Source organism: Varroa destructor, unplaced genomic scaffold (genome assembly GCF_002443255.2).
Source record: "Varroa destructor unplaced genomic scaffold, Vdes_3.0 BEIS01000001.1, whole genome shotgun sequence".
Lineage (NCBI taxonomy): Eukaryota > Metazoa > Arthropoda > Arachnida > Mesostigmata > Varroidae > Varroa > Varroa destructor.
In genome coordinates, this window is record NW_019211454.1 from 31,602,474 (window position 1) to 31,627,289 (window position 24,816).

General features: G+C 44.2%; 2 protein-coding genes and 1 long non-coding RNA gene across 18 annotated transcripts in view; 1 reads left to right on the forward strand and 2 right to left on the reverse strand.

Annotated features, from left to right (window-relative positions):
- Window positions 1-24,816, reverse strand: part of Nep1 (M13 family metallopeptidase neprilysin 1) — a 150,862-nt gene that overhangs the window by 51,534 nt on the left and 74,512 nt on the right. Inside the window, exon 21 of one of the 16 annotated variants that reach the window (XM_022788352.2) lies at window positions 6,859-10,269. The exons of 14 other annotated variants lie outside the window; for them this stretch is intronic. In XM_022788352.2, coding sequence (XP_022644087.1) covers window positions 10,180-10,269 — 90 coding nt within the window. In that variant the 3' untranslated portion in view covers window positions 6,859-10,179. Of the gene's footprint in view, window positions 1-6,858; window positions 10,270-20,178; window positions 20,327-24,816 lie in introns of those variants that run through there. One more of the 16 variants, XM_022788354.2, reaches the window with a different exon arrangement.
- Window positions 1-24,816, forward strand: part of LOC147758514 (uncharacterized) — a 70,952-nt gene that overhangs the window by 28,643 nt on the left and 17,493 nt on the right. The gene's annotated exons all lie outside the window — the stretch shown is intronic.
- On the reverse strand, window positions 6,859-14,556 carry jus (EB domain-containing julius seizure protein). The gene has a single exon (XM_022788358.2). The coding sequence runs from the start codon at window positions 12,398-12,400 to the stop codon at window positions 11,450-11,452; it is 951 nt and encodes a 316-aa protein (XP_022644093.1). The 5' UTR covers window positions 12,401-14,556; the 3' UTR covers window positions 6,859-11,449.

Genomic DNA, 24,816 nt, shown 5'->3' on the forward strand with positions numbered 1-24,816 from the left:
AAAACAAATATACTTCTATAAAGGTCTTGACATTATGATAGCGTAAGCTTTAGGTGTCAGGCGTATCCTGCACTATATGTGGATTCTTGGCGTGTAATGCTAGTGCAGCATCTGCTGTAGCAATATTATTTAGTGAACAGATACATCAAGCAGCACTATATTTTCTTTGAACTGTATTTTCTTTTAACCCACTTATTTACTTATTCTTTTAACCAGAGAAGGAGTTGAGGGTGACGTTTCATCGACCTAACAATGTCATGCTCTTTTGTCTTTTCTCGCTCTTTCAACGCGTCATTTTCTTGATTCTCTTTTAGAAAGAGCATTGTCCAGAAGAACACGGGCGTGCAAAATGCTGTACATCTTTTTGTTCCCGCCGCTTGCCTGGGTAGGACCATGGTCATACGGTTGGGTACACCTAACAAAGAGATTGATAGGTAGAGTCATCTCGATAAAATAACAAAAACGGCGACTGCGAAAAACACCGTCGCTATGAACACAAGCACAGTCTCATAGGTATAAGGGTTTGAGGAGATGGTCTCAGCTAGCAGGCTCTTCGTAGAGGTGTGGCAAGAAGACGACGCAAGTGACAGATTGGTTGTTAGCCTAAGAAGCCTTTACTCTTTGTAAAGGGGATGTTAGAAAGAGAGTACGCATTACTATTATTGTTATTATGAAATTATTATTAAAAAAAAAAAGCGAAGTGGACGGCAGAACGAGAAAGCAAAAAAAAACACTCGATCAGATCGAGAACAGAGATTTCGCTAGGTTTTCACTTCTTTTCTGGCGTGTGATGTGTCTTGCGATCTGAAGCAGCCTGACACTGGAACATACACAGCAGCCCTGAGCGGCTGGCTGCCTACAGCTGCTCCGCCCCTGTATGAATACTCACTACCCTTTTTTTGGTCTTTTGTCGTCGTCGCTGCATAGTCGTAAGTTATACGACTTCAAAACTCTGCTGTTGCTTGGATAATGTTGGCCGGGTAGGAGTCCGATCGGGGCGTGTTCATTGTTCTTTTAGTTACTTTCGCCACGTTCATCGGCCAAACCGTTTAATGGTGATGACAGCCGACCATTCTTTACTGTCCCCAAATCGTCTTGCGTAAGGACAGCAGATACGTTGGTGCTCGCAACTGTATCTTGGTGCTTCCTGCTCTATATTCGCTGCTCTGCGGCTTTTTTTCTACTCCCTCTGTTGACTATCCTTTTTGTTCTCGTTACCCAAGAACGGTCCCTGTCGTCGGTCCAGTGGGCCCATTCATCTACAACATGCCTATATATGGGTGGGGAATTAACAATAAACGACACCCCATAGTCGCAGACGCAGTCGCCATCGCTGCGGTCAAAGCATGATTAGCATAAAGCGGTACGACAACGAGAGGAACTGACCCCTTACAGTGCGCTTACGTAGCAGCTTACTCTGTACTCGCTAGTTCATGGTGTGCTTCTTTGGCCCGTTACCTTAAGACCTCATTCTCTTATTCCAGCCGCTTCTGTGGTTCCCTGGCATCTTGAACCAGGGGAAGGTGGTAGCCAGTGTACATTCAAGCGCAACGATCCACTTTCCATACAGCATTTGTCGTCCCACTCCTTTATCGCCCTTTTCCCATCTTTTTATGCATAATTCCCTTAAATAGATCGAGTTGCTGCTTGAACCTCACCAGGGTAGGGGCCACTGAGAAAAGGAAAAAGATATGTCCCCATTTCGTTGTCGGGTGATGCGGCCCGAGGGGTAGGATACAGGATGAGCTGCCTCAGGATGGATGCAAAGGGAATATGGGGTCGCTAGTTTCAGCCAGTGGAAGGAAAGGACCGCACCAGACCGAACAGTTAGTAGCATAAGTGTACCGGAAATATGGAGAGTTCGGTCCTTCAGGCGCTGGATCGCACGAGGGAGGAAACATCCATGGCGACGAAGGTGGACGGGGAAAAAGGAGCCGTCAGGACGTCGGTTGTTCATTTCGTCGGTTTGTATCGGTAGTAGAATGTTATGGGGTAGCATCATAACTCAAAGGACCCAAACATTCCTGGCGTTTTGATGGACTGTGCGACTCATGTGGAGCTTGATGCTGCTACTATTGCCGAATCTCGACTGTCATTTTCTCCTATGGAGCAGATGATCATGTCCTCAACCAACATTTGCCTTGCTTCAGTTGCCTCTACTGCCACTAGGTCGATCGGCCGTAAGCCCGATGTACATGGACAACTGGTCATTCACGAGTTTGCGCCTTCACAGCCTCCAACATCCGCACCGATATCTATACACCATGACCCATTCAACGAGCGTACTAAAACTTTCTTAGGAATGCAGAATTGTGTTACCAAGGAAAGCATCGGCGTCGACTTCACACAGAGGCAAGTGACAAGCGGAATCGTTGGGGACGATAGACGTTTGCGAATGTCGCACGGTATCATCTGTGCATTTTTCTTCTATCGTATGTAACCGCGTAAGCGAAAAAGGATTCGAACTAGGACGGCCAAAATATTTATTTTTTTTGGCGCGTCAGCAACATACGTACGTCTAAACTACGCAATTGAACATCACGCTAGCTACTTGCCGACCACTCGGTGTTACAAAAGTTTGCTGTGTAATGTGGGACGCAATTGAGAAACAGTAAACCGTAATAGGAAAAACCAAAGTGAGGTAGTAAAAAAAAATTTCAAATTCGTCGTAGTTGCTTGTTAACAAACCTTAGTAACAAAGCTGAACTATTGTTGACGAAAGATATAAGGGAACAACTTAGATTGTTCAGTTCTTACCTCATTATCATTACCAAAGGCTGGTCGAGGCATCGATATGAGCTCATGAGTATTGAAAAGCATAAACCAAAAACATACGATAGCTTGAATTGAAAGTGAGTGCTCCGTTAATATTGTAGTTAAGAATCGATACGTAATATCCAGAGTATCATTAGTAAAACATTCGATAGAGCATTACAGTGATTGTTATCATTGCAATCCTGGAAAGATTTGATGATTTCAACTAAAAAAATCGTCATGGACCTGAGGTTTTACTTCAGATAATATATTGACGATAACGAAAATCAGATATTTATCAAATGGTAATTCCTTGTACCCTATGTATATACTACTTATTTGATTTTTGTTACGTTAAGGACATTTAGCCTAACTGTCAAATTGAATTTGTGCCGTAGCTGAGAGGACAGTAAATACGCAAGGAGTTTGGTATCGGAAATAGTTTAAGTTAGATTCTCCATAACGCTTCTTTTGCTTCTTATTCTGTTTCTTGCCTAAACATTTCTTGTTGTGCACGTTTTCCTTTTCCGTACCCACGTCGCTCATTTCCTTTCCGCCGACATCGATACGTACACCGGTACGACCCAATTTCATTTTTCAAAGTTCTTCTCGGTGTCTCCTAAGGGACACACATCTTCTACTCTCCTTCCTTCCATGGAGCCTTCTTCATATGCGATGACAGCGGCATTACCCTTTTCCCAAAATGGTCCGCCGTGGTCACAGTCTGTTAGGAAACTGGGGCACTATCAGCAGGTGACGGTTACCTCTGAAACTATTGCAGTCCTAGTGGACTGGGCTGAACTGCACCGGATGAATGTCGTAGCAAAAGAAGAAAAAGAACCAGAAGAAGCAGCAGCGGGCAGACAGCCACCAATATCGCTATGTAGTTCTTCAAAGTGTACGCGAAGTTGAAAAATAGCGAGTGCATGTTGCTTTCATCACAGCAAAAAAAACGTCAAATGTCATCGCTGTTTTCTTTTCATGACACGCTTCCGGATAAAGTGCGGGCTAATTCAAGGTTAGGGGGGCAGCAGCCGCACAACGGCTTGTCATATGCCCGTACTGTGCCGCGACGTGGTCGCTGGTTTAGTGGATGAGCATCTACAAACGGTAATCGTGGCTCTAACAGGACTAACCAGCCACGACAATAGCGGCGAATACGCGTAGTAGGCAGAAACGAGCGGCGCTAGTTGGCTGGCGCTATCACCTGCGCTGGGTTCAACGGTAAGGACAATACCACAAACGTAGCGGTGTATTAAAAAACAAGGGAAACAGCAGATGGAGAACTTCATCCTAGCAGAAACTGTGACTTCCTGAAGAAAAGGGAGGAATTAGACTGTGCGAAACCGAGCAAGGGAAGCTGGCAGAGGATGCCAAGGAAGCTTGCCGCTATCACCATAGCCTCGACTGGTGCCGAAACCCTTTTACCGCGACTTCCACTGCTATATTATAGAACACCTGTTAACACTAGCACCCGCGGTAACAGGGAGAGCTGTCTTTGTTACCGTTCCTATATTACCTCTCTACAGCTGGCCCTCGTCGCAGACCAACCATCCGCTCGCTCGCTCGTTCGTCCGTCCGCCCGCTGAGTATGTTCTTCGGCCGCTCCATTCTCTTGTTAATCCAGTGGTGACGGATGGCTACGGAGCTGCTGCTGCTTTCTGCCAGTAACCGAGAGAACGACAGAAAACCTGGCTTCTTGACGAGTCGTGCTGACCAGAATAACGGGGGTGCGCTGATCTGGCTATCGCTACTGCTGTTGCCGGTGAAAGGGCGATCAGCGAACGGGCAAGCGCGCGAGCCAGTGACTCGACCAACGAAGATCGAAAGGAAGGCCAAACGAGAGCATTGTTTGACCTTTACGTCGCTTATTGCACTGCTCAGTTGAACCGGCCACCGCTAGTAGCAATAGCAGCAGCCATAGGCACTTATATCCATGAGATACAGTAAGAATATGTTGTAAGGGGGCTGAAAGGCTAGTGGACAGAAGAGACAACGAAGATATACGAGCACCACATAGCGACATGTATGACTAAGATTTATTTCTTCTCCAGAGGTTTTCGTATCTAGCTGTTTCGTTACGCATCTTGGAAGCGTTCGATTTAACAACGTATGCGGCCTTTGTAGTTGGCACTCATCCTAATGTAGTTATTGATCTATCAGTTTTGTTTGTGATTAATATCTTCACTACATAGTGATGCGGAAGTGCATTCGTGTTGCCATGTTGACAACAAAATGTGACCGCCTGATTTAGTACAAGATAGATCGCAGGCTAGAAACTGGACCGGTACCTCATATTATAGAAAATCGTTTTACTCCGATAAACCATATTCAGTTGCAAATTGAATTGTTGTAAATTGAGCGCTCGAATTATTATAGAAATGCCCGAATGACGAAATAGCGCGATTGTTAATCACACACACACACACACGCTTTATTAGTCATACCAATGTTTATGCTTTGCATTAGATCAAGGGTGTTTTTAACCGCTCGCTGTCAGCTATTTTACACGCATTAGGACGGCATAGGAAAGTTAATGTTTTTACATACTTTCTAGAGAAAATGAAATTCTATTGCATTCATCTGCATTTATACGTTTTTTATTTCTCTTTATAGCAGAAGAGGAAGCCCAATTATATTAGGTTTGTTCACTAGCTTTAGATGCGTTCTCTTATTGATTTGAAGTAGTTTACGGAACAGCCACAGTGGCATGAACGCACGAAATTTTCAAAGCGACTTAACGAACTTATCCTATTCTCCATAGGCTCAACTTGGTTAGGTGCTAGCAATTGGCCTTGGGGTCCAGTGGAACTACAGACGCCAACAGCTAGTTAACAGGTCGGTTCAGTTGAAGCTGTTTGGGGCAGAGTACTTCGGAGAACAAGCTTTATTCGGAACCGTCAACTTGCCCTACTAACGCTGAGACCTGGCCAAGTTCTCTTTGGAAAAACCCCGGTCCGGCACTGCGCATGTATCGCGGCCGTCGCCATCGTCATGCTCGTGACGTCGCCAGCGATGAACCAGCCTGGCAGTACTCTGTATGTCAGTTCATATAGGGTCAGTGTAGGATGCATTCTGTGGCCTTTGCACCCGGGCTAGCACTAGACGGACACGTACAAACACATTGGCCGAACCATTCGAGAAAGTGCCCCATGAAGCCATTCCATGATAAGAAAGTGATACTCGTTTTCCATGCGTCGTTCGTCAAGCCACTCTTAACGTTGTTAGCGAGGTGACTGCGGTATCGGCTGTGAGCACTGCTGAGATGTTGGCTTGCTTCCGCCCTGAACATGAGACGGGTGAACGTCATGCGTACATAGTTGAAACCGCTGTAAGTTTGCGGAGTTGCATAGTTGGGCTGCGAACGAGTGAATAAGCAGAGAGCCGAATGATCGTATAGACCAGCTTTAGGCTCTAGAAATGCCCATTTGAATCGGTGGCCTACTTTTTTATGTTTCAAATTGAACACCAACTAGTACTAACACTATGCTAAGATACACTCAATTCGAATCATGTGTCTACCGGTGTACACCTGTGCCTATCAACAATTACTAAAAGATACTGTTGTTATAGTGCAGTATGGCCATAGTTGCTGTTGGAACTAATAATTATAGCGTTTTGCGTAGACGGAGTGGGGGAGGAGACGAATAGACGTAGTGTGCATGCATAATGATGTACAGTGCCAATAAAGCAAAATGCTTAGTACCAACCGACCCGGATATAACCGCGAACGGCTAGGCCGAAGCTGTCGATTCATACTCGTGTACCAGAGACACTCTTGATCCCTATGCAATAACTAGTCTCCATATACGTACGACACCTGCCCAACCGTCATGTTTTAAAATTATAGCGAGATTTGGAGGCAAATCGCTGATCAAAAATATAATCTCTACCTCTAGGTTAGTTCAGCTATCTATCTCACTAGGAAGCAGCATTAAGCACGTCCTAAAACAGTTACGAAGACCCGCTGATTTGTAAATTAAGCAGTTAACTGGTTAGAAACAGTTTTCGATTTCAACACATTTACAGCTACAGAGTGACCTAGGCGAGGTTAACACGTCGTCACAACACCTAGTCACGAAGCAAAGCAACACGCCAAACCCGTACGAATCACCGATAGTGTTTATTGGTTCGAAGCTCACAAACGTAAAATTGTTGTTGTTGTTGTTGTAGTAGTAGTAATGGGCAAAAAGCTAACTAGGTTTGACTTACGTCGTTCTAACGCTATTGGGTCAAAGAGTAACTCTTGATCACAGCGTTGCGTCCTCATCTCTCTGCTCTGTTCATACGTTTATCAGTTGCTTATATCCCATTATTATCGCTGACTTAGGTGGGCGCTCGTCATGCGTTCCTTCGGCCTTATCGTACTGCGATATTCGAATCGGCAGCAGTATCACTTCGAACGGAGAGCATGATATAAGCCCTTTTATTCTCCAACAAGTAGACCAATAACAAATTATCCATTATTACCAGCGTTATCGTGCTGATTTTTCGGACGTTCTTCTTCTTCTTGATCCCCATGTACTTGTCCCATATTGTATTGTTACACTGGTAACGGTTTCGCCCTCGAAGTACAGGTGGTTGTTGTAATACTGGGAATTTGCTTCTGCTGTCGCTCTTATTATCATCATCATCGTTGTCGCTTTCTTTTCCTTCAGAGTTACCTATCGGCATGATGACGATGAGGAATATACAACAAGACACTTTGCTCATAGTGACCCCCGCTCGAGTGATCACTGCTGTTGCTTTAATTATTCCTGCAATTGATCAGAGCTGCATTGTTCGTTCGCTGACGTTATTACCTATTATCGTCTGATACAAAGAAAGGGTTTGGGAAAGAGGCGCTTGGGGGACTGTAGCAACGACAACGAAAGAATTAGAGGAAAAATCGTCGTGGTATTTCAGTGCCAGCTCAACTGAGTTCGGGCTCGTTGCGTAGGGGCATCGAGCGAACTCTCTCGGTCGAACGAATCCAAGATGTCGTTATCGTTACTATGATTATCATTACAGCTAACGCACGAGTTACAAATCATACCCTGGACGTTTTTATTGTTGTCGATCTATGCGTACTACAATAGTTCGCCGTGACTCAGCCGCCACTTGTCCGTATGCTGAGTTTAAATTCGTTCGCTTTCTGCTATTTGCTCCTTTATCTGTCGTTGTCCGCGAACGAGGTCTGCTGGCGACGAAACGTAGACGCGAGCTCCGTCTGTATATTCTAGTTTTCATAAAACACTCACACGACACTTAATTATTTATGCATGTCAACATCTTTCACAACTAACGTCACCTTTTCTTGCGCGTATCGTACGATTCCTGCAGCCGTGATGCTTCAGTGGCTGAATCGTACGTTGCTGAGAAGTCGATGAGCAACTGAGGTAATCGAGTAATTACTCATGGTTAATAGTACTGGGCTGGTGTGCATCGTCTAATGACTTATCGTACAGGCGAACGTATCAGCTTTTTCGATCCGTTTCGTATACTGATAATAGTGTGTTTATGATATATTTCATCTCCGATATACAATGTACAGTAAATAGTTCTCACACCTTGGGCAGCAGTCGCCGTTGTTCTTATAACGATCATAGTTAGGTACAGCATTAGGCCATCCCCTCTTCGTATCACCGTTGCCCTTTATCGACTGCGCTATGCTAGTTAGTTCGTTATACCAGTATTGTATGTACTAGGGCTATAATTAATTTTTGCTCAACTAGCTTGATCCATTTTGTTCAAATCTGTTCGTGTACGTACGTCTGTGTGAATGGCAATGTGTGCACGTTTGTGTAAGCATAAAAATTCCTTTAGATATATCTATATTAGCTTCAGTTCTCTACATGTCTACTTTTCGTTTTCACCATAATCTTCATAGTGTAACCATGATCAGAAGTGGACTTCACAAACAACATCTAGGCATGATTCCCGCCTATATCGGCTCGGTCCTAGATGCTCGTAATAGCGGTAGTAATTGTTATATTATAGGTTCCTTAATCTTATAGGTTATTGTTGCATATGTAACGACATCAGGACGATAGTTTAATTCGAGCAGCTACGAACTAAGGTCGGCTGAACGTTCAGTTGGTTTCAGCAGAAGTGGAGCAGCATACTGAACCCACATTATATTAATGGAAGTACTTCTAATAGTTCTTCCACAGATCTAATCCCTCTTAGCCTTTCTCTCTTTTGGTTGTTCGCCGAAAAAAGCAGCCCCCGCGGGCTCAGGGGTCTTAGAGCCGGCTAGGGTCCCGTATAGGTACACATTCGTCCAACTGTCCCCTGCGATATCAGGTCATCAACACGTCGTAGCGCCCCATGGCATTTGGTTACCAGCCGGGTTCTTGGTCGCTAGTTCGTTGCGTTAGGGCGTTGACACAGGCGTCTGAAAAGGCCTGAACTGCTACGCGGCTGTGTGTGCCTGCTTTGTGGGTCAGGAGATACTTTTGACTAGATATATATTATTGGGTGCACGTGGGATTTGAGGGACGAGTATTTCGTAATAAACTTGTTTTACGGTTGTTCTCGCCTCATTCATAAATCTGTCTAACAAGTACGACTATTATAGTTATTATTAGCTGAGACTGACTATAGAGACACAACCAAACGTATATATATCTTGCAATGGTTTAAAAGTGCCACAATAATAATGGTTATTATTGGTAATTGTATTTATTATAAATTAATTGCCCGCAGCATAACATAGCAGTGGTTCGCATCTCGACGACGATGATGATGATGTAGGTAGTAGGGGCATTATGCTACTGTGGTTTATCGTGAAATCAATCATCCTCGCCACATTCAAGATCTCCATGTGGACGTTTCGGCTCAATCAACCATCAGTCAGGGAGGGGGAAGATTTGTTCAGTGTAGAGTATTTATATAGTTGTCCATAGTATACTACGTGTATTTCAAACAGTTTTACCTTGAACAGTAGCGTCATACCTCTTACACACCCGATAACTAGGCTGTGTATATATCTAAGTACGTACAACGTATGTAAAATCACGTTAGTAATTCTAATAATCGTATAGAGCAATTACATATATTTTACAACGGTCTCGCGTTTGCAGTAATCGTGTCATATATATTATTGGCACCGCGGCGCTGTTACGATGGCCTATGTACCTTTTCAAACACCGTCCTTTTGAACTGTTTTTTTGTTATAAAGTATATTTGTCTTTCAAAATTATATCGCCTTCTGTAAGAATCGCTATTACGGTACACTTCGTTCGAACTCGCCTAGTGATTACCGTACGTGTTAAATACGATCGTAACTTAAATATTATGGCTAAGAAAATTTCATTTGCCGTTGCGTTCTTCCGGACGTATTCGTATCCACAGTACATTGCCACAGCACCTTCCGTGCACGACCAAGCGTCCTATCTCACTTATCCAAAGACATTATACTTTCCGTCACTTGTCTTCTCGACTTTACCGAAGTTTGACTCGTTGACGTATGTTTTCGCTAGGAGAGACTGCGTCACATCCCGTATCTCTGCCACCCAAGCAGATTTCGCATGGCTAAGAAGAATCATATAGAAGAAATATAGAAGCCAATATTAGCGTTTGCGCCAACCACGATGACCCCTCAATCCTATGGACCTCTCACTTTGTACAAGTAGATACCCGTTATTACTTGTGCTGTTACTTTTCACATTGCCAGTATAGGTGTTGGTATGATTAACATTAGTCGCATCCATGGTCGCGCCGGCGCAGTAGGCGTCGTCTTCAAATTCGCTGTAGATTTCATTTCTTTGGGGGCTGGACAAAAGGTGAACGTGGTCGGTAATGGGTTTAGTCGATGAAGCTAAGACTTCTTTGTTGCCCAAATGCAAGCGCAACGAACGCTTAGCTTCATTGGCTGTTTCAAGGTAAAGCGATGCGAGGGCAACGACTAGCAGATTTGAGCGTGGGGCATATGCTACAGTATTATTTAGGTAGATGAACAAGAGGCGTCACGTTCAACGATTTAGCTGATATAAAGAGCCTTTCGCGTAAAAATAGTTCCATCATGTTCAACTGTATTATGTTTCGTTTGCTTCGCGTTCCCTCTTGTCTTCTTTTTTTGTTTTTTTTTTTTGTTTTTTTTTGCTTTATAATTGTATGTTGTATGCAAGGGCCCAAACTTGTAGGCCGCCTCATAGTTTTCAGACGATACGTTGTAGGTCAATCGATATTCGTAGGTAAGTGAATGCCCAACATAAGAATTCTGTACCGAACTGTTCGCGTTTATCGAATTGGTTTATTTGGCCTTATGGGGTTATTATTTGTCGCACTTATGATGCTTTGACATCTTCACCGATCAAACGCAGGCTCAGATAGTAGTACGGCATGGAGCTCTAACAACGCGTAATTGATCCTTCTTGTTGTCATAAACAGTGTTTCTTGGCCTGGTTTTCATTTCGCTGCTAGCTAGCTTTAGCTGATTTTTTAAAAATCGGATTGCTCTTATTTGTTCGTCTCTAGGCAGGGGGTTTGAAAAATGCGCCGTTTTCAGCTGGTTCAAAACAGTTCAGGGGGTGTCTTTGTCTAAGTGGTTCATTGTGGCGGCTCAATCAAGTCTCGATAGCCAAATAGATAAGGCATATCGTACGGAGGTTAAGTGGATGGCTTATGGATGCAATTGCAGGTTGCTGGATGGAATCACGTCGACCTATGTACTTCTGTTTTATGACTAACATCAATGTTGTTATTCTAGTGCTCAGGCATCAACTCGTTCAGCGTCGATCTTTGCTTTGCTGTTGTCCACGAGCGAGGCCAATTCGGTGACGTTTGCCTTAATGTCTTCGGTCGCGGCAGCTTGCATATCGATGACGGCGATGCTGTTGAGCGCGGCTTGTTTTCGTAGGTCTGGACTGCTGGCCCTTGATCCGATCCGGGAACCGGGCCGGGAGCCGCGTGGTATGGAGATATTTGACGCACAGCTTGGACGTCGCGACGCGGTGCCGACGTGGCTATGGCGCCGTTTCTTGCTATCGTGACGATCGGCTTTCATAAGATGCAACAGACGCGGATTCGGCGAATTGAACACGGACCGTTGATTACGGAACCGCGCACGGCTGAATAGCTGCAACGCCACACACATCCCTACGAACATGATAGCGAGACAGACAATCATTGGTATCATGTTCTCACTTTGGCTTGGCTGATAATTGTGTTTCTTACCACTACCGCCCCCAGCACCTCCACTGCCACTAGATGGCGGCCCTGCCGGCTGATGCGGCGAGATGCACGACGCATCGGCTGACGCATTCGTTTGTGTGGTAAATCCCACTTTGCACGCACATGTTTGATTGATGCATACGGCATTCACTATTGGGCATTCCGTATCGTTTTGGCAGGGTGTTCCTAACCGCAAAAAGATGCGTGTACCATTTTCTGCTTTATTGGCGCTTGCGGGTGCGGTAGGCGCTGGTGGAATAGTTGACCTGCCTGGACCCGGCGGCACGCTCGGCTGTGCTGTTTGACCAATTGCATTTCCAACTAATAACATCAATAAAAATAATAGTAGCAATAGGGGTTCAGGTATGGTGTTTAGGAAAGTCGGTAACAGCAAAGATAGTCTCCGGCACATTGGCACGTTGACGCTTTTCGGCGGCACATCGGCAGCACCGGTGCAATATAAATCGACTGGACTGGCGACAATCGTCATCGTGATTCGTTTTTACTGTTATTATTATTCTTTTTGCTGCCGTTTCTGCTGTTATCGGTGGTCGCAGAAAGAAATCGCCCCCGACAATGCGCCCGCGGCACCGGGCGACCCGCCCGCTGCCTACCACGTTTGCTTTTGATACTAACGTTGAGCTAACAAACACAGACGGAAGCACGCACGCATTCACTTTGAAAAATAATAATAGTATCACACAAGTTGCAATAGATCGATAAGTAGTCACCTGCAGGCCCGTCAGGTTGTTGGATGACTCTTCTGCTGTTTCACTTTGCCTGTGCCGAAGGTATCACGTTGATATAAAGTTCTGCCTGCGGTCCAAACACAGAAACTAAGCAAGATCTCTATCTGAAATGATCCGAACTCCCGTCAGCATCAGCTGAGCCGATGTCCTCCATCCGTTCCGGGCACAAGCGCTCTATCTCTTCCCTAGAACGGTGGCCTGCCTCTCTCCACCGGCTGGAGCTGCACAAGTCGACTTGCCCTCGCTGGTCGGGCTCTCTCCCTCGGCGTTGGTATTTTCCTTTCGCAGCACGTAGAACAATAATACTACCGCTACGCGGCCGTCCTTCCAAGCTGTCGTAGGCCAGGCCACTTGCTCGTTTGAAGTGGAATGCTTCGTAGGGTCTCTAGCTGTCCTCGGATCGCTAGTTGATTGACTGATTGCTATCTTTAGCCAGAATGAAGGTTTCTTATAGTTAAACCACCTAGTTCTCGTAGTTAAACCACCTAACCTATTCTATGGCTTGTTCCTAAAAAGTATCACAAAAAGCGCGCCCTTTTTTGTCGCTAATGCTGTCCCGTAGTCGTTCGGGAAGCAGCAATGCGAGTCGTCATTGTTGTATGCACGTTCGTACCCATCCAAGCGCACTCCTATAACCTCAGCCACTCGGTCCCGACGTCTAACTGACAGCTGAATGACGTCTAGTCCATTGCTAGCAAGACTTTTGTGTGTGTATAGATCTGTGCTTCGATACGTAACACCTGTCAGCGGGAACGAAACTCTCATAGATAATAAACATTGCACCTTACTTGTATTTAGAACCTTTTTTACTATGGTTTTATGCTCGATATCTACATATCTCGGTCGCGAGCTAAACTCCGCGAGTTCACTACCTTGTTAGCGTTTTTTTTTTTTATTACTTCATTAATAGTTTCGTCTTTCTCACAACGGTTAATGACACAAATGGTGATTCAAAGGCAGAAGAGTAAAAAACAACTGGTGCTTTTTGCAGGGCGCACGTCTGCTGATCCTGTTAACATACGACATAGAGCTATGGTGCTTGTTATAGTTGACGGCTATGATTACCGTTCGTCGTCGCAAATATTCGTAGTGACGGCAGCAGCAGCACAATACTCGTTGTCTGAATAGCAAACATCCCTTTGTCACGCTAATTACAGGGTTCTCCAAGATTGAGCAACAGTTCGAGTCGAGCGAGAAACAACTATGGGTAGCGCGAGAGAGAAGGGGACGGTACAGCGAGCTCAACCAAAGAACTACTTTAGCCGTTTTCCTTGCACTTGTGTGGCTTACTGTTAGGCTTCAGTAGCGTCAAGACGGAACTTAAACCGGAAGTCAGAACATGCACTATTGCCGTTTCATCGATGTCAGCGGCAGTGTTGACGTACTGCGGCCATCGTGGCAGGTGCCAGAGACGACAAGGACAAGAACGTCTTGATGCCGGTGGACTGTTCTGGCGGTATAGCGCACTTTGTTGTTGTGCTCAGTGTCCGTTGTACAACTCCTTCTACAGCGACCACAATTTGTTGCTGTTGTGGTAATGACAATTTATTTCCAAGACGAGCGCCTTGCTCTAATGATCTTACGCCACTCTCCTGTTTTTCTCTGTCATCAGCGTATGAATCATGCTGATGTTCCAGTTTCTGTTGAGCTCTCTTCTGCCGAGGTTGATTCAGCAAAGATGTCGGGTGTGGGTGCATTCTGTCGCACAGCAACCCTGGCTGCGCAGCAGAACGGAAAGGCGTAAAACGTCCCCGTAAGACCAAGAGCGTCACGCCACTATTCTCTGTGCCAGCTGCTCAAAGGAAAGCAGTCTGTAAAAGCCGCTAAACACTTGCCATAACTAGTTTAGAAACCACCATTAAATCGCCCGTGGCGAATGAGGCCGCGGCAGCGACTCGTCTGGCTAGCTTCATCGGCCTCAGGTATGCCTGTTTGACTATGTCGCCATGGACACCGAGTCGCCCCACCCCGTGTCCCACTTCTCCCCTTCGAAGCAGAGGACGACAAGTTTACTAGAATTGTTCCCTGTTCAGAGAGGTAGCGAGCGAAGCCTCACACGCACCGAGGACGTGAACCGTAAAGATTGCCTTTTGGCCCGCTTATTACTTAAACCCCCAGCCCCATCCCGCTGCAACCCAAACCATCGTCAGAATTGCTTCGGGCGAAGGCGTGCTATGCACGGCTACGCAGGCTAGACGCACGCCACCAGCGACAATTGGAGGGTCGCGTGGTCAGTCAGTCGGTCTGTCAGCTGCCCAGCACCAGGTTTGATGCTCATAAAGAGAGTAACTATCGTGAATTAGACCGAAGCCTATGAGAGCCAAAACGCGATGGACAAAGACAAAGGGGGAGTCCGTAGGGGAGCAAGCGAGACAGGTCTGCGCTATTATTTCTACTGTGCATTTCTGGCGGAATCCATTTCTACTGTCAACCCGAGATGGCAAATCACTCACATCTGGCCGACGTTACCATTGCTTTCTGGGCAGAACACAACAGTTACGAGCTATATTTAACTTACTCTAGTTTGACACTCAGGCACGCCGATATACAGTATACATAGCCGAAACGCGAGCTATAGCAGAATCCGGAAAGGCGGCGCAGCGAGGCAGAGATGAGAGCGAAACAAACGGCCGCTAATCAGAACAGATCTCAGAGTATCCGAAAACCCTCTCAGCATCCTAGTCTTGGCGGCAGGTAGCACAGGCAGATATTGTTGTGTGCTGCGGTTAGACAGCATCTGCCTCTAAAATGCCACCATCATTGGGTTACTATTGTCTTACAGTTACACATCCACATTAGTCAGCATTTGCCTGGAGCATTGTGATATCGCGTGTTTGTTTTACTTCGAATCCATTTCTTCCGCTAACCCCTATTTTTCTACTGCTGCCTGTTCTGTGGTAACACTTGCTGGATTTTTACACGTAATTACCTTAGACGTGTATTCGTAATGAGGATTGGTGACGCTCAATAACGCAAGACCGGTATGTGTTGATAATCGCGACTACACTATCAAACACGTAATTGGTTAATGTTGAAATAGAACTCTTCATGGACGTAGGCATACACAGAAACTAAGTAGTTTCCGATTGAGTCTGATGTCGTTGCTATGTGATGTGCGATGGCAGATATGCCGCTGTGATTACGGAAAAAAGACTGATAATATCTTATTAGCCAAGCTTGATTTTACGGGTGTCTGATTGAATTCCATCAGTGGGATTATAAGGTGATAACTGATGCGAAAAAGCCCCGGCTGACTGGAGTCAGCTCTAACCCTATGATGTGTATTATATATTCGCTTATTGGAAGGACTTGAGTAATATTACCGTATTTTCGTGTACATATTTTGTCAAAAAAAAATTCAAGACGAAGGGTTGTAGATGGCGACACATTAGAAACATGGTACAAACAACAGAATCGGACGCTATAACTGGCTCGTTGGTGCGTTCGTCGTATTAAGTTAGCCCACACCTTTAATTTCTTTATTTTAATTTATACTATAGGACACCCTAGTTTAAACAAGTTGAAATCAAATGAGCCTCCGTCCTCGATGAAATCTAATCAATCAATTTTGAATAGACTGTATTTTGCAGCACTAGACTAGTTAGCATTCATCTCCGTGTTATGCACTGATATATAGCATCGTATACTAACGGCGTGCGTAATACTACGTTATTTGTCCCGGCTTAAATCGAATGCTAGATATATCGTGAAGGTAGGCCAGATGCTTTTACTGCAAGAGCTGCGGTACACTGGAAAAATGTCCGATCTAAGCAAGCTACACTGTAGGGGGAGATTTCTTTGACAGACGTAGTTGAACGTTTTGGCATTTTTTTAGGTTTTTCAATTTTGTTACTATAGAGCCACTGGCTGTTGACGTCACATTTGCCATTGTTCAGTCAGCTGGAGCCCTAATATCATCTGCTAAATGTTTTTTCGCCAGAAACAAAAGCCCGCTGCTACGAGCGTTATGATGAAGCTTTGTGTTGACACACGGCCCTCACGCCGATGTACGACCTTCTATGTCAGAGCACATGAGGAGAACCGTGTCCCGCTAAGACGGCTGTATTTGGCGACCCTACAAGGGCAATGCCATTGACACTGACCTCCTGCGGTAACTGTCTAGGTAACCAATGTAGAAGTATATAGGTTAATATTTGATTAAGCATTTAAAGCGACGACTAACCCACCTTTGACGATAGCTACATAGAGAATCGGGCGCGCTGTTTCAAATGTGTCGGCTAAGTTCTACGCTGCGTCAGGCAATCCTTCCATTATTGAGACCAAACTCTATAAAAATGATTTAGCAAAAGCTTCATCGCAACAGAGGTGCTGTATCTTACACGACGGACGAATTCATATCAAAAGATATACATCCTTTTATCGTTGCGGCCTGCGTCTATTTTACCGAAGGCCAGCACTGCCTTCGAAGCCTCGATGACCATTGTCGTACACGAACTAATGACCCACGGTTATGTCATAGACTTCACACTGTAACAAGTAGATTTGAAATGTTTGTCGAGTAGAAGACATTAAAAAGTTGTTGAAATCTACTGTTTTTGATTTTGAGAGACCTGTATTTTTCAAGTTAGATCGGTCGGTCATTACGACGCCAGGACAATGATACTTATTGCGGGACAGATTAGACCGATGATCAACTCCACAGAAAACCTAACGTGCCAACGAAGCAAGCGGTGAACTGCATGTTAGCAACAGAAGTATGTTCGTTAACCAATCTAAAATTTAAGCTGGGTTTGACTAATGACCTCATTGATGCCGCAGCGGCACTAACAATTTGTATGCGCATTCGTTGAACCCTAACAACAGCAGGGTATCGCTTACAGTGTGTGCTAAGCTATACCAGCAACGATACTTCAGCTACGATAGCCTCCTGGGAACTAGGACGTCGTGCGTCCATAGAACCACGTTCCTTCTAGAACTGTGCATCAGGCATCAGGCATGGGTTCGCTGCTCATCACTTTTTAAGTTTGGAGCCAGCAATCGTTGCAAGAAGTGCGAAGATAATAATGGCTCTTATAAAATCTAGCGTAACATCATGATTTTAATTCGTGCTCACTCAAAGATAATCGCAAATCTTATCCGATCTGATTAGATAGTAATCTTTGATTGTATTAGATAAAATATCAGATAAACGTCAAGCTATCTGTTTATCTATTTTTATTGTTTATTATTACTACTGTTATCACAATCAGTTAAGACTTGGACCTGTCCAGAGATCGGACCGAGATACACGTAGTGAGCCTACTTAAAGAAAAACTAGCCGAAATACCTACCGAAGGCTAATTGTGTGAGGTGGGCTACTTTAGCTTTATGGTTAGCTAGCAAGAACGAGCATCTCTAACCTACACGCTCTGCGTTTCAATAATCACCGACGTGTATTTTCTCATAAATCCATGCTATAATGCTTGCATCATTGTTCCTTGCTCACGTTTATTCACCAACATGCGTTCATCCCATGTCCGGTATCCTCTAGCGCCTAGTGTATTTGATTTCACGTCGCACTGTCTAGACCTCGTAATCCCTTCCTGTAAGCATCGGGTTCCATTGTTTCCAAGACCGACTAAGGCGTTGCGCTATCGAAAGCCCGAGTCCGCTGTAACAGGCCCAGATAATTAAATCCCTTGAGGCATATGTTGGCGTCGTGGCAATACTCGCTGTAATCGCGGCTGTGCGTCCTGCCCAGTATGATCGATTGCCACTTTCTTACATGCGGGCAATCTTCGACTGCTGGTCAATGGTGTAGGAAGAAATGTGCTTTCTTCAATTTCTCGCTGGCACCCATTACAGCCGCATACGTACAGTCGTGTTCAGGTCCACAACCTTCAATTTAGAAAAGAGTAGGTCATCAGCCGGCGTGCATGGCCCCGGTAGCAATTTGGGAACACCAACATCTTGGTTAATTTTGGTACAACTGGTTATGATCGCTTTGTACTGGTCCGGCATGGAATGTTTTCGTTGATGATGAACCCATGGATCTTGCATTCTTTGAGCATTACATCCGCCGCCAAGAACTGGTTAGGGTATACACCATAATCGATACATTTAGAATAATACTCTTGATAGCAGGCGTATAGATTGGCAGATATGCACCACGGCCTTCATAGTCTTAACACATCTGGGACTTGCTATTATAGTATGCCTTGCCTTTACAACCATAATCTGCCATGCAGATCTGAGGACACTACGCGTTCATAAGGCTCTCTCAGAACAAAAACAATGAAAGTTTATTCTGATGTGCCGTAAGGAGGAAATTTTCGTTGTGTGGCACATAGTTTCGTACCACTAGAGCTAACTTGGCGGAGGAATCGACCTCGACGCCATTGTAATGAAATTCATCACAGGAATCTATTTCGTGTTTTTCGACGTTAGCTATGAACACGTGAAACAGGCTCCAGTTCATCAAGCAACACTCGTTTAGCACACATAGACCGTTTAAACGTCTTCATGGAGCGGTAGAAGCATTGCTTGGGAAACTGCATTTTTCGAAGAGAAACTGTTATAGGGTCTCTTGTAAACCGGTCCATGTAGTCGTGTGTCATGCACGTAAGTTGTATCCTACTCGGGACGTCTTTTACAACGCCGTTCAACCACGCAAGTGTGTCGGTTCAACAATGTATTTATACGGCCAGCCATCTCACCGCCGCCACCAAAATGAAGCGGATGGGCTTAACTTTGTCGCTTCCAGCCAATTGCTTCGCGTCTATATATACGTACGCGTACTTATTTATTAATAATGTTGCCACTTATGCTAGGTTTGTGTTTTTAAATTGCCGAGCTGTTTTAAATCGTATCAGCTTCCTATTGGTGATGTTTGCGAGTATAACGCAAAACATAAACCAAAGACAAACGCTTGGTCCGCAACAACAAAGTCTTGGGATTAGCTCCCAGTTAAGACTCGCATTTTTTTAAAAATCCTGAGTTCATATCAGTTTACCGCACAATCAGCTTTTAGCAACCCTGATATCATTACCTTCTTTACTCAAAGTATATTTGATATGATTGTCACTGTACGTCCAATCGCTACCCCAACCATGCGCCATAAGCGGTCCTAAACGGGGTTGTTCGTAAACGAGGAATGGCATTGTCAGCGTATACACGGCAGCACAGCTTCGGTGTCTTCGGTTGCCCCCACCTAAACTTGGCCACCTTCTAAAACCTCTGGTCTTCTTCGTGTTGGTTAACTATGTCAAACATACTATGTGCTCTCTTTATTCCGTTTTTCCCACTTATTCGGCGAAGGATCGCGCAGTGTACTCTGCAGTTACAGGGTAGCCATTCAGGAAGCTAGGAAGGTAGATGATAGCGCCTCTCCCAGGCATAACGGTTACCAGAGGAGTTGCCGCCAACAGAGCGACCTACGATTGCCACTACGTCCTCGCTCGAGCAGCCATATTACGCTGGTTGGATCGCTGACTGCAATGGCTGGTGTTGCATATTCTGCTTGAAACGACTGAATTCTAAACAACAGTAAGACTCCAAGGAGATGGCGTGGGGGCACGCTTGGCGAAATGTAACGGAGAACTGGGGCTCGTGTTGTATAAGTCACAGTTGGCGGGGGGCCAACATGCAGCCACAGGCGCACCCGTGACAGCCAAGGCCAGAGTTAACCACCTTCTCGTGCGTTAATTCCAAGTTCATAGTCACAGGCACTAGAAATCAACAGTAAAGCAATGTAGATCAGGTTAACCACACCGCTTTTTCCGCACCTTGACGACAGGGGGCGCTGCTTCAGCTGTCTTGTCACTACTCTGTGAATAAGGCTAAATAGAAACTTCATTCTAAATAGTCGGTAGGAAAATGTCATAGGACAGGAAGGGCAAAAATGAAGGCCAAGGCCACTGCTTTCTCTCTAACGACATCGAAGTTTCTCGTCTACGTGTTTCATTCAGCTTATTTTTTAAACGCTAATCATACCTTAATACTGGTAATGCTGCCTCGAACCCCGCTTGTGCACTTGGCCCCGGTTGTGAACATAAGCTGAAACAGTATGCCTGATACTTTTGTGACGCAAAAGTAATTGATGTTTAACATGGGTAACTTAACCATTTTGTCGCACAACCTATAAAATTGGACGATCGATGTCGCACAGAATCTCTTAAATAATACACTTAAAAAAGTTGCGTCTTTTTCTACCGAGAACTGTTCGTTCACTTACGGGGTCTAGTCGTCGCTCGTTAACTGATTTTGTGACGATGCCATTTATAAGAAATGAATGTACGCTGATATATCCTACTATAATTACAAAGTCTACCTACAAAGATATAGGACCAATTAGCGCTAGAAAGCTACTAAGCTACTGAAACGAAGCTGACATGATATAATGTTAAAAAAAAAATACTGTTTTACCACACCAACCTATAACTTTTATTCTACTTGACGTGAAATATATATATATATGAACACAGATAGAATGAAGTGGCTTTGTATGAGACAGCTATGTAAAATAAAAATTTGTAAAGCTGTACAAGTCAGTTGCTCACTGTGAAACGAGGTGCTTGGAGCATTCGTATGCTGGGCCTATGGTGTCAAGCCCTGTTCTGTATTGTAGACGGAAGCGAGAGAGATTAATGATGCGACAGACGGTCACAAGTCAAAGCTTTTGTGTGCAGGTGCCCAAATTATACTCCTTAGTCGTATTGCACCCGCGCGGCAGCCAGAATATATCTTTGTATGCACACGTCGGTGTACTTATTCCATTGCAATTATATGGTTAAATCTATTTGTCTACAAAGGGCGTTATGCTTGGTTTGAAAAAAATCGAGTCTTTCTTATTTTATTTAGATCTAATAATTTATCTAATAAATAAGAGATCTAATAATAACAGGGTTGAATAGCAAAAAGACTGTAAGACGCACGAAATTAATATTAGTTAAGACACCTTCGGGAGTTTCTTTTTGTTTTATCCGCCTCATTTGTTTAAAAATACACCGTAAAAGAAGAAAAGGTCCGAGTACATAGACAGCATACCTCCTTGAAGTATCGCTAAGGTTTTTCTAAATTTCTCAGAAGATTAAGCGAAGAGGCAACTTATCATACTAAATGGTTTGTATGCAGACTTCTGCCACCTTTTCTACTAAATTAAGGTTAACAAAACGTCTAAACAACGATGTTCGATTTGTTTCGTTTAGCGTTAACTTAACTGTTAGCTAAAATAGCACGAAACTTTATAAGTTAATTTAATTAGTCATGATTTGCTACCTTTCATTATCTGTCTTTACGTGGTCTAAGTACTTATTCTAATTGACCTGCTCTGATAGATTCGGATTTTAATTCAATCCTCTGTTGTTTGTATTGCGTTAGTATAATAAAGCGAAAATATGCCAATAAAGTGAAGAGCGCTTGGTGATTTATCAGTGCCCATTGAAGTGGATTTATCGTTGGGGCCGGGTCGCAGGAATACAACATTTGTTTTTTGGAAGCGACAACAAAAAATTTTTTTTTTTTTTGCATAAAACGGCGGCTCAGTCTGCCGATTGATCTGATATATAATTGTGTATTGCTAGCACGGCCAAGGCTGTCCGAATTTCGAAAGGACCAAGAAAGGCACTTTCTGGCTAGAGGCCAAACGATGCTTGGCTGACGGTTACCTTTCGTAGAGTCCTATAAATGTTACAAGCCGAGCTAGCTGCAACTACGAAACAAATAATGAAAATAGTTTCGGTTCATCGATGCATATGAAATCCGTCGATAGATTGGCGCACCGCGACCGGCGATCACTTGGTTCACTCTTGATCACTCGAGAAATCTCTAAATCCGGTAAACAAACCGCCAGTACCTTGTTACGTTGCTCTAGTACATAGAGAGGCTTTACTCATTTTTCTACTTGGCACACCTATTCTAAAGGTAGAAAGGTCGAGTCTAACAAATATTGGTTTGGGTTTTTGGTTAAGCCGCCCTGAAGACGCTAAATTAAGTCAGTGACCTTCACAGTTCAGCTATCGTTGCTGAGCAATGATAGGAAAAGGACTGGTCTATAATGAATAGCTAAACTCGCTATGTTAGAGTTACGGGAGAACACGAATAAGAATAATACTCATTGATATCAATTAAAGCTCTTCGTATCGAAATCAGGCTTGTTTTTTTAACGATGCTCATGCTCTTATTAAACGAGCGTTCACTTTTAGTGGACAACGGACATTTGTATTATAGTCTTCCCTAAAGGCCTATTTCTTCATGCCATTAAACTAGACCGACAACATGGCGTAAGCATGCGTCCAGGAGAATATAATGGTATCGCATTGAGCAGTATATCGTTTAATCGCTTTTTACCAACTCGTGGGACGAACGCTTACAATATCTGAGAGATAGTCCATTATTCATTCTAATATTCTAACGTACATAAACGTTCTGTTATATATATATATATATATATGTTAACGGTTATTGCCAAAAGATGAGAAATGGGCCTTTCAATTCCACTGAATCCATATTGCGCTGTAGACTGTATACGGAGTTCACCCTTTTTTGCCGTACGAGATATGCTCGCAGAGAGGTTAATTTTCATTTCCAATAGAGGAAGGCTTTTGATTGCCTGGACGGTTACATCTAAGTTAGGTGAACGTAGGTAAACGTAGAAGTCAGGCGCTAAGTTTACTATTACTTTATTCCGTAGTGAACTCGATTTATACATTGTTCTGCCCTCATCGAGTAAACGGTCCAGGGTCGTTTATGAAACTTCTGATATCATATGTTGCTAACTAGAGAGAATATACGGGGGAAGTCTATTTGTTTCAAGCCATGTTCCTTGTACCACCGGTCCAATCACTATGTATAACAACTCTCTCCGCCACACATCGCAATTTACTGTTGCAGCCTCTGATCACCTGTGCTTTCTATTGGCCAGTTGGAGCTGGGTCGATTACGTCTGGGGTAACTGTCAGCGAGCACGGCCTGGTTTTGTATTGTTCCGGCAGGGGGTACATCTGCCCGAGCTTATTAGACACGAAACCGTGCCCGCTGGCCATGTGTTCCCGAATCTAGTCCCGAATATACTTTCGGGTTCCCACGGATGTTCGCGCGCGTGACCTGATAACCGCCAGACCACTTTGAGTAGCCTGTGGGCTTAAACACAGGCTCCAATTAGCTCTCAACTCAATAACGCCACGAAGTGCAAATTTTGTACACGGATTAAAATAGTATGCATTGTACAGCTTTACCGACCGATCCGCATGAGTAGATATTATATCGAAATAACTTTACGTAAGTGATCAAAGAAAATTTGAACTTTACGTACGGATCGCTGAATAGCTATTGCCTGTTTTTATGGCTAGATAGCTTTAAGGTTACTTATCTCAACAAATATCAGCTGCTTAATGTCGTTTGAAAGCTGAGATTCGGCAGTGGTAGATGTGCTAAAATTGTTGCATAGAGCGTCTCGAAGTTGAGTATGCCGGTCATGGTCAAGACACGTCACCGGGAGACACGAGCCAAAAATGGTTCGATTGTTTTAATTGCGGAAACGGCAATGTCAAAGATGCTCCTCGTCGTGATAAAGTTCTTATAAAAGTTGAGCAAGACCGATCGTGAGTAGCCATGAGATTGCCAAGAAACTAAACATCTATCGCCAGGTAGTTTTGAACCATCTAAGAGCTGGCTACAAAATGCCACACGAAGTGAAGCAAAAAAATGAAACCGAATCATTTACGAAAGTGATTTATCTCGGCTAGTGAAAAGTAGATGACAAACAACAGACAAGAAAAAGTACTGGGCGACAAACGGTGTTTGGTGGGATTGGAAAAGGGTCATGCATTATGAACAGCTGCGGGCTGGTAAAACATGTGCTTCGGACCTCTACTGTCAACCATTAGCAAGGAAATAGATCGGAACTAGTACGCGGAAATCACGTCCTTTTCCACCATGAAAATGCCTGACCGTATACATTACTAGCTACCCGACGAAAATTGGGAGGGCTTCCATGGGAAATCGCATGTGCCGTGTAGCTTAGACCTTACACTGTAAAGGTATTATCCGTCTTAGTTTGTGCAAGACTCCCATATGGTGTTCACTAATTTTCAATGGAGGGTTTCATTCGTCCCTATAAACCCTCACTTATAAACCGCAGCGACGGAGTTATAATGTTAACAGCAAAATGGCAAAAAAATCATCGATAAAACTGGCGCATATTTAGTTCAGTAATATT